Consider the following 16,170-nt stretch of genomic DNA (forward strand, 5'->3'; position numbering starts at 1 on the left):
CTGGACATGAATTGTTGCGCACAGGGGATCCCCGCGGATATACAATTAACCCAGCCCTGAGGGGAAAACAACGAGTAGCTAGGTTTGCTTGCATCGTAATGAGAACCTCGCTCACCTTCGTTTGCTCCATTGTGGAATCCCATAGACTCAATCCGAGTCAGACTCAGAACTTGGACATTTTCTGTGGCTTGGAGATAGCACGCTGATGAAGAGCGGCGAGCTGAGCAGTAAAGTGGTTTGATGATAAGATCGTGCCAAGATAAAAACAAAAGGGGGGGAGGGCTTCTTTTGATGAGCCTGTCTTCCCTCATCGTGCCGCCAGATGACTGGACCGAGATCGGCTTTTTCGGTCATCCCCCCACCACACTACCCACGGAGAAAAGTCCGTAGTGTCCTGTCAAGATTTGATCGAAGTCATTTCACCGCCTGTTGTGACGACGTCTCGACGTTCACAAGAGAGCCACAGCTTCGAAATGAGCTTCTCGAAGAGGACCATCGAGGTTGCGAGTGTGTTTTTTATAATTTTGCTCGACTTGGTGGAGTAAGGCCGCAGATCCACCGCGCTATCTCAGGGTAGATTCGGCATGTTGTCGGTTATAATGAGGGATCTCATACTGTACATAACTCAATGGGTGAGTGTGATGGCTTCTCGGTAACACAGTCTCCCGCGTCCATTCTCATTCGAGTGGCCGCTATTGAGTGTTCGGAGTGGAAAGGTACCGAAATGCAATATCACTTGAGATCGTCCCAAAACCATGTGACAGATCTAAATCCCCAAGAAGAGTGGTCTATAGGATGAACAATAAAAAGCAACGGGCGGCGATGATCGCGGATCGGGATGATGACCTGGTGGGAGATCCAATGCCACCCAACTAACCCGCCGACATGATGTTTAAGGATTGGTGGACGACGGGAGGGGAGTGACCTACCTCCCTACCTAGTTAAGGTGCCACTGACGGCGGCTGGAATCAGAAACGCGCCAGGGGCACCTTCCAGGTACCAGCAGCCAAATCCTGGGGTGCATCAGCCCGCTCACACCAGGGCGTTCCACAGAATGGAATGGATGGAACGGTCCTGCGCGAATCGTGAACAGGGCGTCTCCAGGTGGGTTGGGGACGAACGCCCAGTGGGCGAGGTGGTGCAGGTGCTCGGGCCAGTGAGGTGAACTTGCTGCGGGGCCCCTGCCCTGCCCCTGTAAAGTCGTGCCTGCCGGGATCCTGGCCGTTGTTCATGGCCTCTAACTGGAAATTTTCCAGCAGCCGTCGCGGGGCAGGCAAAGAAGCCGTGTAAAGAGGGTGCTTCATTGCATCTTTTGGACCTCGGAGAGTCGAAGTGATAGACTTTCACGGAACACTTTGAACACCAAGCATCGAGGCAAATATTATCCAGTATCGCTATTGCACCGACCGTACATCTAGACTCGACACCGACCAATACTATCGCAACAGCCAATCATTAGCGCGACCGTCTCCAAAAAACTTCAACCACTCCGAAGGAATCACCTCTTCCTCACCTCGCCAAGCAGACGGCGACAAAGCTCCAACTTTTTTGTCCACACCAGCCAGGAAGCCCACCATGGCACCTCCCCAACCAACAACCACAAAACCCGACGTAGAAGACGACCCCATCGTCGCCACCTACAACGTCTTCATCAAGCCTCCCCTCCCCCAAGACCGCAAGCTCGTCGTCCTCCGCTACGTCACCAAGACCGCCCAAGACCCGTCCTCCATCAAGCCGCCACGGATCAACGGCTTCCGCGTGAAGCCCGAAACAGGCATCTACGAGGTCGACATCCCTCTCGAGACGAGCGATGGCTACAACAAGGACAAGGGTATTGCGTGGGGTGTGGCGCTAGCCAAGTCGATGGAGTCCAAGAAGGGCGGCAGTCTTGGTCTGGCCGGTGGTTTCAACATTGGTGGACAAGGAGGATCGGCACGCGGTGGCCCTGGAGCTGGTGGTGCGGGTGGGCGGCGTGGCGGTAATTCTGGAGGAGGAGACGATGATGAGGCGCAAAACCTGAGCTGGCCTGAGGCTGTGGCGCAAGGCAAGGCCATTATCGACCAGAAGTTGACGGGTAGTCGTAGTGCGGGCGAGGATTACGTGAAGCACATGGTTGGTGTGTTTCAAGGAAGTGAGTCCAGTTTAACCTTCCCCCCTCTCTATTCCCATTGCCAGTTCATCCTCACTAACACTCCACCTCTTCCTCCAACAGACAACCTCCATCTGACCCCAGTAACCTCCCTCGTCCAACTCCGACCTGTAGCCCCTTATCTTGACGCCGCCACCGAGCAAGAACGGCTTGCTCGTCTTGGCCCCTCCGCCGCGGGCGGCGCCGGTGGTCCCGCCGACAAGCAGGCCGCGGGGCGTGCAATCCACATGTCCATCAAGTCGTCTGATTCGGGAGCGGCAGGAGCGGCAGCCGAGACCATGGCGGACCGTTTGCGCGCTGTGCAGACAGAACCCTGGCACAACCTCAAGTGGTACCACGACGAGCACGGCGAGGCGTGGGACACGTATAATGAGTGTATGCTTTTGCGGTCGAGCGAGGCTGCTAATGCTGCGCCGGTTGCAGAGGACGAGGTGGATGAAGAGAAGAAGAAGGAGATGAAGGAAGAGAAGGATGGGGAGGAGGCGGCGGCGGCGGCAGAGCCAACAGATGATAGCGGAGCGCCTGATCTGGTTGAGAAAGTGAATAGGCTGCAGTCGGATTGGGGCGAAGAGCAAATCCTGCGGTCGATCAACGGGTTGGGGCCGGATGATAAGAAGCCGGGTGAGGAGGCGGTTTCGGTGCCCTCGGTTTTTGGCACGAAAAAGGCCACCGTCACGGCTGCGGCGAACAAGGTTGTTAACAGCAAGGGAAAGGGAAAGGCGGTAGCAGCGGCAACATCTTCTTCGTCGAATGCCATGCAGCTTGACTAGGAGTCAGAGACTGTCGGCGATAAGAGAAGGACCTCACGCTTGAAGCGGTAAAGGCAAAGGGAGTGGGAGCGAAAGCTGAGCACATATCATATGTGAGCCTTTCCAAGCGGGAGCCCCAATATAGAGGGTCAGCGGCTACTACCCTTTGGTTAACTGATAGATTCTCTTCTCATCTTTAAGAAAAATACGATACCCTACGACTGACTCCCATTCTTTCCCGCCTTCTTCCTCGCAGGCTTTCTCCTGAAAACAGACCGTTATGGTGACAGGTGTGGCGAACAATGATCAATGATGTTTGACCTCGCAAAACCCAACCCGACCGACCGCTTTTTTGGTCCCTATTCTACAGTTGTCTCCATCCATCCATCCATCCATCCATCCATACAGCAATGCCGAGTTATATAGAAACCAACCGCCAAGTTCTTTTCTTTTCCCCAGCGATGCAATGTAGGTAAGAAGAAACTCCTCCTGCTTCCCGCCCCAGGAGTTTACCTTTCAGTAGTAGGTAAGCCAAAATGTTTATTAAGGTAAACAATTCCTTGTGAAATGGCCCATATACATGGTTCCTGTTCCTCCACCAAGCTGCTTTTTTTGATCCGCCTTAAAAGTATGAGCGAGTCTCTCGATATATGCAAGGGACTCTTCAAGAACAATCGCTGACCGAACGCGATGCAACCAACGCAACTTTTCCTTTTTTTCGATAATGATGATGATGATCGTCGTTGCTTAAACCACCCGCCCAGATAGTTTTTGCAACGGACTTTCAAAGTCAATGTGTGTAGGGTTATTGCCGAGTTGCTTACTGGAGCAGCTCAACGTCGAGGCCGATCGACCGCATGAAGAGGTTGACGTTCTGCAGACGGTCGGCTGCGAGTGCTGGAGGCAACGTCTTGGCGAGGCTGACGGTGTCCATGACACGATCCTTGACAGCAATGACAAGTCTTTGCTGCTGGTCAGGGCTGGCACCGATACCGATAGCGGCGAGAAGCTGCCAGACGTAGGTATCCTGATCGGTGGCAATGCTACCGGGGAAAATGTACGGAAGAGTGGGCTCGAGGATGTTGAAGAACTGAGTGTAGGTCATGTCCCTGTAGAGACAGTTAGCATTTGGTTCATGTCTCATGATACCATGAATATAGAGGAACTTACCAAGAACGCCAATCCTGTTCACTGCCTCCGCCATTGTGCTTGATAAGCTCCGCCCGACTGAGAATCATGGTAAGCATCGACGCGCCAATTCTGCTCTTGGCGATGACGTCCACGTTGCGCGTGCACACAAGACCAAGGATGGCGGCAACAAGATCGAGGCCGAGTTCGTTCATAAACGTGAACAGCGTGGTTACTATAGCAGCCGAGAACAGCTCAATGTTTTCACGCATAGCGGCGTTGAACTGGATGTCATCAGTTGTAACCTGAGCTTCTCGGACAACGTCGAGTTGGTCGAGATTCACGACAATGCGTGTGAAAATGGTAATTCTTTGCTCGTGGTTCGTGTGACGGAAGATGCGCGGTATGGCTTTCTTGCCCTTACTGTAACTGAGAAGGGCCATGAAGGGGTGGATGCGGCCTGGCTGGTCGTGATCCTGCACCCTCAGAGCCTTCCAAAGCTGCTCATTCAACGCCTGTCCCTCGTTACTCCATGCAAAGACCTTGGCAAGAGCTTCTTGATCGTCCTCGGCAGGCGCCATAGGCATGTTGCGTTCGTGGTCTTCCATCTTCATAAGTGTAGTGTATACCAGCTCGAGGGCCCTCAGTTCGTCCTTCTTGTCCCGGCCATTAACAGGATGCGGTGCCTTCTTCACATCGCTGGCGCTGTCGTTACGCTTGATGTTGAGAAGCGGCTTCGGGGTCTTGGCGTTGCTGAAGGAAATCTTGCCCAAGCTACCTTCAATAACAAGCTGCTTATTCTTGGGCTTGTTCTTGGCCGCCTCAACAGCACGCTGGACCTGTTGTTCCATCCTCTGCATATGGTTTTCAGGACCCCTGTTATGGCGGCGCATACCTCCTTGACGGCTTCCTGTCTGAAACAGATAAGTCTGAGCGAACTGGTTCAGAGGCTGGCTGGGGTGCTGGCGATGGCCAGCCTGGATCTGACTATGGACTTGATAGTAAAAGTCCTCGGCGAGTGACTCGTCTGTGCCGTGTTCATTGGGATTTCCAGTGGCTGCGACAAGCTGCTGAAGCTGGATCCGGGTGATGAAATTCTTGTCCTGTGGCGTCATGATACCATTGTCGCGAGACATTTGGAAGATCTTGTGGTTGCGCTTGGCGCGCTTAGCTTCCTGTTCAAGATACGCAGCCTTTTCCTCCTCCGAGAGCTGAGCCAGCTGGGCAGGATGAAGAATCATAGGGGGCTGTCGCGGAAGAGAGCCTTGTTGCCTGTGGCCCTGGTGAGCGGACTGAGGACCGGACGGAGGCGTAGGGTGAACAGGCAGCCCGATCTTAGCCGCGTCGCCTGAAAGACGGTTGGGGTTCTGCAGGATCTGAGTAGGCTGCTGAGGAACAGCGGGTTGCTGATGCTGTTGAATAGCGGGCGGTTGGGAAGAGGGCTGGGCTGGCGTAGGAGGCTTCGAGTGAGGCCGCTGAAGAATTGTCATGGGATGTCCCTGCGGTTGATGGTACAGAGGTTCAACGACACCGGCTTGGAAGTGAGCCTGCGGCTGGTTCTGAGCTTGGTGCTGGTAGAGGTAAGCCTGTTCATGTGGAATTTGATGGGGCTGATGCTGAGGAGCGGGAGATGGGGTGGCCGCCTTAGCCTGGGCGCGCATCTGAGCCTCAACCTCCTCAAGACTCAGCATCTTGCGGCCCCCAGACGGCGCGCTAGGGACGGCAGGTTGAGCAGGCGGCGGCGGTTGCTTCTTGGGTGCGACACCCCAGAGAGCAGCGTCAACCTGAAGATCCTCGATCGGCTGCTCGTGGTATTTTTCGTAGCCGGTCCTGGCAGGTCTAACTGGAGCCTGCGCGAAATAGTTGTACGAGGGTCCGGCGATGGGCGTATAGGCCGATGGCTGCGCGACAGGCTGGGGAGCCTTGGCAGCTGGTTGTTGGCGGTTGAAACGAACATTTTCCTCTTCAATGACGTTCGCGACCTTGGCGGTGTGGCCAAAGAAGTCAAAGTCTTTGCCTACAGGACCCGGCTCGCCAGTATCGCCGCCAAAAGTATCATCATTGAAGGCATCGTCGGTCTCATCCAGCTGGTCACCCAAGCCGTCATAAGTGTCCTCGAAGTCGATCTCTTCGGCTTCCTCGTCCCGGTTGGCTAGGCTGGCAAAGGGATCGTGAGCCTGGGAGAAGCCGGGAGCGGCGGTATTATGGCGAGACTGGTCGAAGTTGAAGAAAGACATATTGGCGATGCCTGTTGGGTTTATGGAAAATTTCTACAGAGGTATCACTATTGTAGGGTCAGTATACGTTGAGCGAAGAAAGATCGTTGCGGCGCAAATCCGGGTGCGATGTTGAGCTTTGGCTGATTGGCAAGGGCACAGAGGAAAATGAGGGGCAAAGCAAAAGACGAGACCCTGGTTGGTGAGTGGGACGAGAAGTATAAAGAAGGAACAGCCGTGACGCAGGTTCACGAAGTTCTGGGTGGAAGGGGAAACAGGAAGGGCTTGAAGGTCCAGTGGTCAAACAGCCCGAGCCAAGCAGAGGGGCGACTCGATGGATGTTCCACCTAGCTGGGGGTGGTGAGCTGTCTCTTGAAGCGCGGGGCAACAACAACGACATGGAAGATGGAGAATTGGGACATGGGAGCCCAACTTTCATCCCATGACCTTGCCATACCGAGGTTGCAAGCACGCTGTAGAGAAATCAAAGAACAACGTACAGAACGATATGTAAAGATGTTGGTATGATCGGTTTGGTCAAGCACCATGATGCTGCGATGCGCGACGTGAAGGGAAAGGAGACGTGTCGACGGCGGTGCGACTCGTGCAAAGGAGCGGAGCAGAGCTTGTCAGGGCGGCAACAAATACTCAGCGCTCGGCTTGGAAATATTAAAACAGAGAAGCAAAGAAGGCTGTGAACTAACGACCGGAAGCGCAACTGGGTGCGCCGCGGTGAAGATGTGGATGCGGTTGCTCGGAGTGGTAGCTTGATGGCAGCGCAAAAGGCGACAAGAGACCGACGCAGATGGATGAAGTCAGGCCAACTCCAACTCAGAAGCCAGATCAGGGAGCTGTGGACCAATCGCCCCCGAGGGCCAATGGAGCCTGGCAACAGGTGGGCGGGCGGCGGTAGGCCTGACGCTTTGACACACCACCCTCCTGTCTTGCCGTTCGTTGACTGACGATGGGACTTCCAAGGCCGCGGCCGGGGGAGTGATTGCCACGGTTGGGCGGCAACCAGAGGCCCATTGCCTGCCGGGCTGTGGGATCCTCAACCGCCGGCAAGAATGTCCATTCCATCCTTCCAGTCTTGCAAGTTGTTTTATCCGATGAGCCAATCGGCGATACCCGCCCGCTAGTTGTGATGCGTAACAGTGATCAACTGGAGGCTACAACATGAGACCCGGACGGGACGGCAACCTCATGGTCAACATTTAACGCCAAGCCGACAACCAAATTTCAAGCTCGAGATATCGATTTTGGCAAGAAAGCTGAAGGGCAAGGACAGTAGCTCAGGCATCCATTTTGCTGCCGTGACATCCGTGACTAAACGCAGCTGTTTAGACTGTGCTTCTAAGTATGTGAATTCGCCATTCCGATGCAGGTGAAGCGGAAGCGCGGACATGGACAGAGGCAAACATGGCATGGCTATCTTAAGGCTGTTTTCTTGACAGGTGACTTTACTGTACATAGTATGCAGTCGAACTTGAATTATATCAGGGGCCTGGTATTTCCCTGTTGTTTCTTTTGAGAGGGAGGTATCATGGCCATCACTCAAGTCGGTGTTCTTCGCCATCTTGAAGAACTACTCCGATCGGAGGAGCAATGCGGAGGGAGCAGGCCGGCAGCAGATCATATTAACCCAAGTATCATAGTATGAGCTAATCAGCCACTTCTCAGCGTGGTAAAAGGATCAAGAAGCTCAAGACATACCCCTCCGTTGACGGATGCGACATGTGAACTGAAGTCGTCGTAGAGGTAGGTAGTGCCCCTGGAAGTTGACGACGCCCGTCTCAAGGGGGTTTTTGTCCCTTACTAACAGGGCCACGCTAGAACCGTCACGGCCCGCAATAATGGGGTACCTGCGGATACAGGTGACGACGAAGCTGTGGGGGCACCGAGGGCACCCTAATGTCTTTCCCTGCCGCCTACCCCCGCGGCCAATCTTTTGGTCCTGGCCGGACGGAAACATTGAGGTGCTCAGGGGAATGCACCGCAAGCGACCATCAGGAACGGGGAATGCGATAGCTTCTGGTAGGTATGTAGATATTATTTAGGCCACTTGCGGACGTTGCTGAGGATGTTGTAGGTAGATACCGACACTTTTGGGATGTTTTCATTACAGGCTAGTTCGCACCTAACTACCTCTAAAGAGGCCGAAACATGAACAGCACTTGAGATACCAGCATCTCCATGCTAGACATTCCTCTAATATCCAAGTCCCCAAGTATCAGAACAAAGTATCCAGGGGTATTTACAGTCTAGAAAAGTGCCAGACTCTTCTCAACCAACGGCCCGGGTACCCCTTTGCATACGCGGACGTGGCACCCCTCTGTACCTCTACGTGCCAATTAATGTGCCTAGCAAACCTCCGCATTATATCCATACAATACCAGGCAATACGAAGCTGCAGTGGGCTGCCCTAGCAGGACTGCGCCCGAGCCTTCGAACCCTGACAGCTAACAACACTTGGCTCCCGTCCCGCCTCCAAGGGAACTTCTTCCTCTTTCAACTTCACTTCTTTTTCAGGATCCAAGCCTGGCCATCTTCTCTCCTGGTTGAATTATCTCTTTCAACCACCGAGGCCGTGTTCGCCATCTGCAGTTCCATCTCGGACATCTCCCCGGGATCCGGACATCTCAAGACTTGTCGTGCAGCAGCGATTCACGAGGGATCCGGGTCGCTTCCTTCCGTGGCTCGCCTTCAGCCATTGTCCATCCTGTCCCACAGGACCCGTGAACACGAACATTTTCGGAAACACAATCACCACTGCACTCGACAAACTTTGACTTTAGGCTCGATTCAGTCCGTATTCCTTCAACATGGCGGCGGGCAGCGCACGCTACGTGCGCTACATCCTCCTTGCCTTTTTTGTAAGTCTGATCATCTCTGGTACACTTCTTGGCTCAATGCTCTGCACTCAATAGTAGCTGTTCGCTTTCCCGGTACCCCACTAACCATGACGTTAGGTTATCGCCGTTCTTTACTTCATCTCTACGCCGTCATCCGTCGTGACCCCCCTAAAAGATAACTTTGGCAAATTCCAACAATCCACCGGAAACTCGAAGCCATCGACTGGAAGTACTACCGGAAGCACTGCCGGAAGTACCACCGGAGGCACCACCGAAGTCGCCCACGATGAAAAGACACCCGCTAAGAGCAATGGCGCCGACTACGATCCTGCCCAGTACCCGTTGGCCATGACTCCGAATGACCCGGGCTGGAACGACTTGTCTGGGGTTAAGGGCGGCCCTCGCATGAACGCGACCTTTGTCACCTTGGCTCGCAACGGCGATGTGTGGGAAATTGCAAAGTCGATCCGCTCGGTCGAGGACCGCTTCAACCGCCGCTACAACTACGACTGGGTCTTCCTCAACGACAAGCCATTTGACGAAACCTTCAAGAAGGTTACCTCCTCGCTTGTGTCCGGCAAGACGTACTATGGCGAGATTCCGACCGAGCACTGGTCGTTCCCGCCTCACATTGACCAGGAGAAGGCCAAAAAGGTTCGCGAGGACATGAGACAGCGCAAGATCATTTACGGTGACAGTATCAGCTACCGCCACATGTGCCGCTTTGAGTCCGGCTTCTTCTTCCGCCAGCCCCTCATGATGAACTACGACTACTACTGGCGCGTTGAGCCGAGCGTCGAGTTCCACTGCGACATCCACTACGATCCTTTCCGCTTCATGCACGAGAATAACAAGAAGTACAGCTTCGTGCTCAGCCTTTACGAGTACTTCGAGACTATCCCGACCCTCTGGGACAGCGTTACCAAGTTCATCAAGAACCACCCCGAGCACATTGCTGAGGGCAACTCCATGGCTTTCCTCAGTGACGATGGTGGCAAGACCTACAACAAGTGCCACTTTGTAAGTATTTTCCGTGAGGATTCACAGCTTGCGACAAGTTTAGTCTAACAATGTTATTATAGTGGTCCAACTTTGAGATTGGTAGCCTCAACTGGCTTCGCTCCAAGGCCTACACCGACTACTTCGAGTCTCTGGATCAGGATGGTGGTTTCTTCTATGAGCGCTGGGGCGATGCCCCGGTCCACTCTATTGCCGCCGGCTTGATGTTGAAGAAGGAGGAAATCCACTTCTTCAACGACATTGCCTACTACCACGTTCCCTTCACTCACTGCCCCACCGGAGAGCAGTTCCGTCTCGACCGCAAGTGCCACTGCAACCCCAAGGAGAACTTTGACTGGAAGGGGTATTCTTGTAAGTCTTACCCGGAAGTTCCCTTCTCTTACTGAGCCGTCCACTGACCCCAATCACTTATCAGGCACTTCGAGGTACTACGAGCTTAATGGTCTTCCGAAGCCAGAAGGCTGGCAAGATCAGTCGGATTAGAAGGAGGCGAAGAAGAAACAGTTCTGAGGGTGTGGGGATTAAGGCTTTATGTTGGGAAAACAGGTCTGCAAATAAAACCAAAAGCGGACATTCCCTAGAATGTATTATCGTTATAATGACTTTTTCGTTCTCAATTGGTGGTACAACCCAATTGCCTGGAAACATGGACCTATAAATGGGAAAGGTTGGGCAAAAACGAAGCTGCCTGTTCTGAGTGTTTTGATGGATAGGGAAGGGCTATAAGGGGCGTTAAGGAAATCATGACACAATCACTTAGGGTTAGGTTCGTTGTTACCGACTGCTGAGATAACCCTGGTATTGCCAGGTGTGAAAAGGCAAGCTGACAGCAACACAGTTGGTCCAGTGTCTCCGTCCTTCCCCGAAGTATTTCGTCTTCGGTGTTGTATCATCTTGAACATGGCCAGTCTTCGACAGTCGTAATACAAGGAATATGGACGCCGATATCCTGTCATGCACCTTTTATTTCCTTATAGTACACGGACACATAGTTTAGGATGCGGAATGATGAACTACATGGATGAAGCTTAACCACCTCCACCACGCTCACATCACATCATCATCATCCTACTGCCATGTAACCAGGGGGGGTATCATCTCAATTGTGCTCTGTTGTGCTAGCTGCTTAACCAACAGAGGCCTTCTTGGGCTTCTTGGTACCGTACTTGCTACGACTAGACATACGAGTAGCAACACCGGCCTGTTTTATCACCATTCTTTGTCAGCACATCATTTTCACAAACTAAACACTCATCTTCCCCTTTTTCTCCTTCTCTCCCATCCTCCATCCAGGGGTCTCCATCTAGGGATTTTTCTTCTCAGGAAAAAACTTACCAAATCCAAAGCACCTCTAACAAGATGATACCTCACACCAGGGCAATCCTGGGCTCTGCCGCCACGCACGAGCACGACGCTGTGCTGCGAAATGTTGTGGCCCTCGCCGGGGATATAGGCCGTGATGACCTTACCCGTGGAAAGACGGACACGGGCAGTCTTGCGTTCGCCCGAATTGGGCTTCTTGGGACGCGTGATGCCGACTTTGACACATACACCCTTGAGCGCGGGAGACTTGATGGAGGACAGGGCGGGGGAGACGGCGTGGCGAGCACGTTGGGGCTTACGGCAACCCTGGAGGAATGAAGATAAGAGTGGTTAGCTTTTGATCAGATTGAATTGGACGCGGGACATAGGGCTGTGGTAGTAGCACGGGAACCAAAGTGGTGATAGGTGCATAGGTAGGTAGAGGTAGGCGGGTTGGGGATAGCCTCATCATCATCACTTACCCTCATGACCTGGTTAAGAGTGGCATTCTGCGCCGGAGTGCTGGAGAACAACCGCGCAGCAGCAGGAAGGATGGAAGAGGACGATGGCATCAGCGGCCGTCGTAGCAGCGACGGCTGCGCCTGCGAAAACAAGTTCCGCAAGAAAGTCGTCGCCATCTTGTGATCTTGTGGATCTTGCTGATGGCGGGATGCTCCGAAATCGTCAAGTTCGGTCGGTCGCGGCGCGCAACAGGACGCGGTACAGTACAGGATAGCGGTTCCCCAGGCCGGGCCCGGCAGGCGCACGCAGGGCCGGCGGCGGCGGGCGGTACCAGTGTGGGAACTTTTTTCGTGTCACGGGATGACACACGTGGAGATAAGCTGAGCCAAGAAGGTAGCAGAGGTACGTACCTACTGCCGTGCTTGAGGGACGGAAGCCATTGGGTAAGCTCCGAGTCGTGTGCGGCAATCATCGGTTAGCTGTGAGCCTTCGACAAACTGACAGTCACATGGCATTTGTTTTCCATTCCCCTTCGTTTTCTGAAACTCGTTCGTTGGCACCTCATCATTCCATTTCTATCGCTCGTCTGGCTCTGTTTTCCCTTCTCGCTCACGATCCATGGTTTGCTATTCGCGATTAACGAGTCACGATCCACGGTCTAGCAACAATGGTCACCGCTCGCCGTGCCCCGTGCCCGGCCATCATCAAGGTCCATTCGAGAGAGAGTGCCCCTCCTCCGATGTCCCGTCTCTACCGTGTCTCCCCCAAATGCATCCCTGTCGTGGCCACCGTTTACCCCGGCCAAGGAAATCTTTGTGGGGAAAATGACCTCTTAAGAGGACCGCCCGATTCGGAGCTTTGTGAATGGTGGAGACCTTACCTCGGCAGAGGGGGAGACACTTGACCCAGCTGTTCACAGCATATCGGCCGTGTGCCGGCCAATGCCATTGACCTTTGTTACCCGCTGGCTTGGCTTTTGAATTACTGAGAGAGAGAGGGATAGAGAGAGCTAACAGTAGAGCTCTTGTCCCGGTTGCCCGTAGGTATCCTGCTATCAAGGTGTACGCACCTATCTCCTCGAATACCGCGTGGGCTTCTGCGATAATGATCTGTTCTGTATATCAAATGCATAGTGACAGGTTAGACACATCGAAGGTGTAGGAGATGCATACGATGCAAAGGTCAAGAGAAATCGGGACTCTCTTCACCTTATTTTGAGCCCACGCTGTCATTGTTGCCTTCCATCCAATACTCCACGGATCATCGTTACGGAGCTACATAAGTACATCTTTCATCTGGTCGTTAGTGTTAGCTCCGCTGTACCGTGCCCAGCGACTTATAAGTACCCGAAGCTCGTTCCATCACACCTCCAGTTCTCCTTCCCCAAGCATTTGATACCCTTTCCGCCTTCTTTTCTTCCATTATCTCTGTCCTCTTCGTTCTTCCTAGACAGCACTCGCGCCAGGTTTCCGATCGGTTCTTTAATCATCACACATACGCATCAGACACAATGAAGTCGTTCACTAGGGTTTTGCGTCCCGCCGTCCGCAGGGCTCAGGCAGTTTCCGCTCCCAGACTCTCCAGAACTCCCGTCGTCCAATGGTAAGTTTTGTCATCTCGTCTCATGCCTGGTCTGGTCTCAAAAGAGATGGGCTGGAAGAGGGAGAAGGCGATGTGCTAATACTTGGTTTCCCGACATAGCGCTCGCACTCTTTCCACCACCTCCCCTCGCCGGGACATAACCGATCTGCCGCCAACCCCCATTACCCACTTCTCCGAGGTTGAGACCGCCATGGCTGAGACTGTCCAGAAGTTCGCCAACGATGTCATTCTTCCCAAGGTCCGCGATATGGATGAGGCCGAGGCTATGGACCCCGCCATTGTCGAGCAGCTTTTCGAGCAGGGTATTATGGGTGTCGAGATTCCCGAGGAGTACGGCGGTGCCGGCATGAACTTCACCGCCGCCATTGTTTGTATTGAGGAGCTCGCCCGCATCGACCCCTCGGTATCCGTCATGGTTGACGTCCACAACACCCTTGTCAATACCGCCGTCATTCGCTGGGGTAGCGAGGCGCTCAAGAAGAAGTACCTCCCCAAGCTGGCTACCAACACCGTCGGTTCCTTCTGCTTGTCCGAGCCCGTCTCCGGCTCTGATGCTTTCGCCCTCGCCACACGCGCCGTCGAGACCGAAAACGGCTACAAGATCAACGGCAGCAAGATGTGGATTACCAACAGTATGGAGGCCGACTTCTTTATTGTCTTCGCCAATGTCGACCCCAGCAAGGGCTACCGCGGTATTACCGCCTTCATCGTCGAGAAGGGCATGAAGGGCTTCAGCATCGCCAAGAAGGAGAAGAAGCTCGGCATCAAGGCCTCCAGCACGTGTGTGCTCAACTTTGACGACGTCGAGGTCCCCAAGGAGAACATTCTCGGCAAGGTCGGCGAGGGCTACAAGTACGCCATTGGCATCCTCAACGAGGGCCGCATCGGTATCGGCGCCCAGATGACCGGTCTCGCGCTCGGTGCGTGGGAGAACGCGGTCAAGTACGTGTGGAACGACCGCAAGCAGTTCGGCCAGCTCGTCGGCGAGTTCCAGGGCATGCAGCACCAGATCGCCCAGTCCTACACCGAGATCGCCGCCGCGCGCGCGCTCGTCTACAATGCCGCCCGCAAGAAGGAGGCCGGCGAGGATTTCGTCATGGATGCCGCTATGGCCAAGCTCTACGCTTCCCAGGTTGCCGGCCGCGTCTCCGGTCTCGCTGTCGAGTGGATGGGTGGCATGGGCTTCGTCCGTGAGGGTCTTGCTGAAAAGTTCTTCCGTGACAGCAAGATCGGTGCCATTTACGAGGGTACCAGCAACATCCAGCTTAACACTATTGCCAAGACTCTCCAGAAGCAGTACACTGCTTAAGATAGCGGGTTGACTGTCGATATGTGTTCTGATGGTAGTGTTATATAAGGGTGTGCATGTACATATTGGTTAGGATATCATGGAGTTAAGGGGATGCCGAGTTTCAAAAGGGGCAGGAAGCACCTTGTCATGATCTAGAATATTCAGCAAGCCATTTTTTTTCCGGTCACTCATTCCGGTTTCTTTCTGGTTTTCTTGATTTTTCGGTTTTCTTTACATGATTTGGGAGCCGTGCGAGATGCGATGATCCGTCGTACATTGATCTGGCTGGCAATGTCCATGAGACATGGGACTTTGATCGAACGCAACATCCACAATGCTCCGTCAACACTGCAACAAGTACTTACCTGACGCCCGTTTGCTGTCATTCATCCTGCGATATGTGCCTACGGATACTGATATGCCTTTGGCGCGCGCAGCTAGTCTTCAAAGTGATTTCACTCGAGGATAACCGAGGACGAAGCCGATGGAAAGTTGACGGGTCTCTTGATATTCGAACTCCTCGTCATCTACAACTCTTTCCGGTTTATACTGCGTAAACCAGCTGTTTGGCTCACCCCATGAGTCCTACATCCCTGCATTCTCAAACCTGGCTTCGGTCATGATTTTCCGAAGCTTCATTCACTACAAGTATCGAATCTCTACTGTGTCATTCGGGTAGGAAACCAGTCGAGTCTTGGGACGAAATCCAGCTTCTTCGGCTTGGACAATTTCCAGCTTATTTATCCCTAACCCGCAACCCATCACATCAGTGTAGTGTAGGTAGTATGCATCCTAAGACATGGATGGGCACACCGTGACCGCCTTTCCTGTCGAGACTCCAAATGGGGTTTGTCTCCTCTGTCTCAAGTCGCCGTCATCATTGCCTAAATACTTGCACATCAGGACTTTTCGGGCGATGGTGTTCTCAAAAGTCAGGCGGTTAACATGTGAGGTCTTTATACACAGACCAACCTTTGAGATTTGTTAGTGCGAAACTTACAACGTCTTCTGACAAGGCAGAAAGAGGACATGATTTTCAGGCGGTTCTATTGGTCCAAACCGAGCTAGAGTCAGGTTATGAACAACAATTGATGGTGTCCCATACATATGTCTCGCACCAAAATTTGACTGTACTTATAGCGAGCAATAAGCAGGATTGGCGCCTACCTCTAGCCATCTTGAAAGTGCCATGTTAACAAACTTTTCGAGGGTGAACTGTTGACAGCATGTTCCTTCACTAGGACGAGTGAAAGAAAGTCGACTGCGTGATCCAAGTCCCCAAAGTGTGATTCGGCATGCCCAATCACAGCCCTCCAAACTCAAGCGGTTCAAGGTGCGCCACCAACTGAACTCAAGTGCACGCACCCGTTTCGATACTGCGCCCACTGACACCCCTCGG

The 16,170-nt window shown here is 53.4% G+C and overlaps 5 protein-coding genes across 5 annotated transcripts; 3 read left to right on the forward strand and 2 right to left on the reverse strand.

The window, feature by feature from the left end:
* The first annotated feature begins 1,084 nt into the window (after positions 1–1,084).
* Positions 1,085–3,129, forward strand: NCU06539 (hypothetical protein). The gene is made up of 2 exons (XM_957153.2): positions 1,085–2,131; positions 2,213–3,129. The coding sequence occupies exons 1-2, from the start codon at positions 1,576–1,578 to the stop codon at positions 2,917–2,919; spliced, it is 1,263 nt and encodes a 420-aa protein (XP_962246.2). The 5' UTR covers positions 1,085–1,575; the 3' UTR covers positions 2,920–3,129.
* NCU06540 (topisomerase II associated protein) lies at positions 2,842–7,099 on the reverse strand. The gene is made up of 3 exons (XM_957154.2): positions 6,743–7,099; positions 4,069–6,310; positions 2,842–4,007 (listed from the first exon to the last, which is right to left on the reverse strand). The coding sequence occupies exons 2-3, from the start codon at positions 6,261–6,263 to the stop codon at positions 3,719–3,721; spliced, it is 2,484 nt and encodes an 827-aa protein (XP_962247.1). The 5' UTR covers positions 6,264–6,310; positions 6,743–7,099; the 3' UTR covers positions 2,842–3,718.
* Positions 7,100–8,548: 1,449 nt separating this feature from the next.
* Positions 8,549–11,142, forward strand: NCU06541 (alpha-1,2 mannosyltransferase KTR1). The gene is made up of 4 exons (XM_957155.2): positions 8,549–9,115; positions 9,212–10,114; positions 10,177–10,465; positions 10,530–11,142. The coding sequence occupies exons 1-4, from the start codon at positions 9,065–9,067 to the stop codon at positions 10,595–10,597; spliced, it is 1,311 nt and encodes a 436-aa protein (XP_962248.1). The 5' UTR covers positions 8,549–9,064; the 3' UTR covers positions 10,598–11,142.
* On the reverse strand, positions 11,060–12,197 carry NCU06542 (putative mitochondrial 37S ribosomal protein MRPS12). The gene is made up of 3 exons (XM_957156.3): positions 11,899–12,197; positions 11,450–11,743; positions 11,060–11,315 (listed from the first exon to the last, which is right to left on the reverse strand). Exons 1-3 carry the CDS (start codon positions 12,052–12,054, stop codon positions 11,241–11,243), a joined length of 525 nt encoding a protein of 174 aa, XP_962249.3. The 5' UTR covers positions 12,055–12,197; the 3' UTR covers positions 11,060–11,240.
* Positions 12,198–13,149: 952 nt separating this feature from the next.
* Positions 13,150–15,142, forward strand: NCU06543 (acyl-CoA dehydrogenase). The gene is made up of 2 exons (XM_957157.3): positions 13,150–13,480; positions 13,580–15,142. Exons 1-2 carry the CDS (start codon positions 13,389–13,391, stop codon positions 14,787–14,789), a joined length of 1,302 nt encoding a protein of 433 aa, XP_962250.1. The 5' UTR covers positions 13,150–13,388; the 3' UTR covers positions 14,790–15,142.
* The last annotated feature ends 1,028 nt before the right edge of the window (positions 15,143–16,170 follow it).

This window comes from Neurospora crassa, linkage group IV, assembly GCF_000182925.2.
Source record: "Neurospora crassa OR74A linkage group IV, whole genome shotgun sequence".
Lineage (NCBI taxonomy): Eukaryota > Fungi > Ascomycota > Sordariomycetes > Sordariales > Sordariaceae > Neurospora > Neurospora crassa.

Bases quoted from the DNA above. Each gene is read 5' to 3' on its own strand.
- NCU06539 (XM_957153.2), top strand. From the start codon at position 1,576: ATGGCACCTCCCCAACCAACAACCACAAAACCCGACGTAGAAGACGAC. The intron at 2,132-2,212 runs GTGAGTCCAGTT...TTCCTCCAACAG, and splicing joins GGTTGGTGTGTTTCAAGGAA to ACAACCTCCATCTGACCCCA.
- NCU06540 (XM_957154.2), bottom strand. From the start codon at position 6,263: ATGTCTTTCTTCAACTTCGACCAGTCTCGCCATAATACCGCCGCTCCC. The intron at 4,008-4,068 runs GTAAGTTCCTCT...CTGTCTCTACAG, and splicing joins GAACAGGATTGGCGTTCTTG to GGACATGACCTACACTCAGT.
- NCU06543 (XM_957157.3), top strand. From the start codon at position 13,389: ATGAAGTCGTTCACTAGGGTTTTGCGTCCCGCCGTCCGCAGGGCTCAG. The intron at 13,481-13,579 runs GTAAGTTTTGTC...TTCCCGACATAG, and splicing joins AGAACTCCCGTCGTCCAATG to CGCTCGCACTCTTTCCACCA.
- NCU06541 (XM_957155.2), top strand. From the start codon at position 9,065: ATGGCGGCGGGCAGCGCACGCTACGTGCGCTACATCCTCCTTGCCTTT. The intron at 9,116-9,211 runs GTAAGTCTGATC...CCATGACGTTAG, and splicing joins ACATCCTCCTTGCCTTTTTT to GTTATCGCCGTTCTTTACTT. The intron at 10,466-10,529 runs GTAAGTCTTACC...ATCACTTATCAG, and splicing joins TGACTGGAAGGGGTATTCTT to GCACTTCGAGGTACTACGAG.
- NCU06542 (XM_957156.3), bottom strand. From the start codon at position 12,054: ATGGCGACGACTTTCTTGCGGAACTTGTTTTCGCAGGCGCAGCCGTCG. The intron at 11,744-11,898 runs GTAAGTGATGAT...TCATTCCTCCAG, and splicing joins CTCTTAACCAGGTCATGAGG to GGTTGCCGTAAGCCCCAACG. The intron at 11,316-11,449 runs GTAAGTTTTTTC...GTGATAAAACAG, and splicing joins TTAGAGGTGCTTTGGATTTG to GCCGGTGTTGCTACTCGTAT.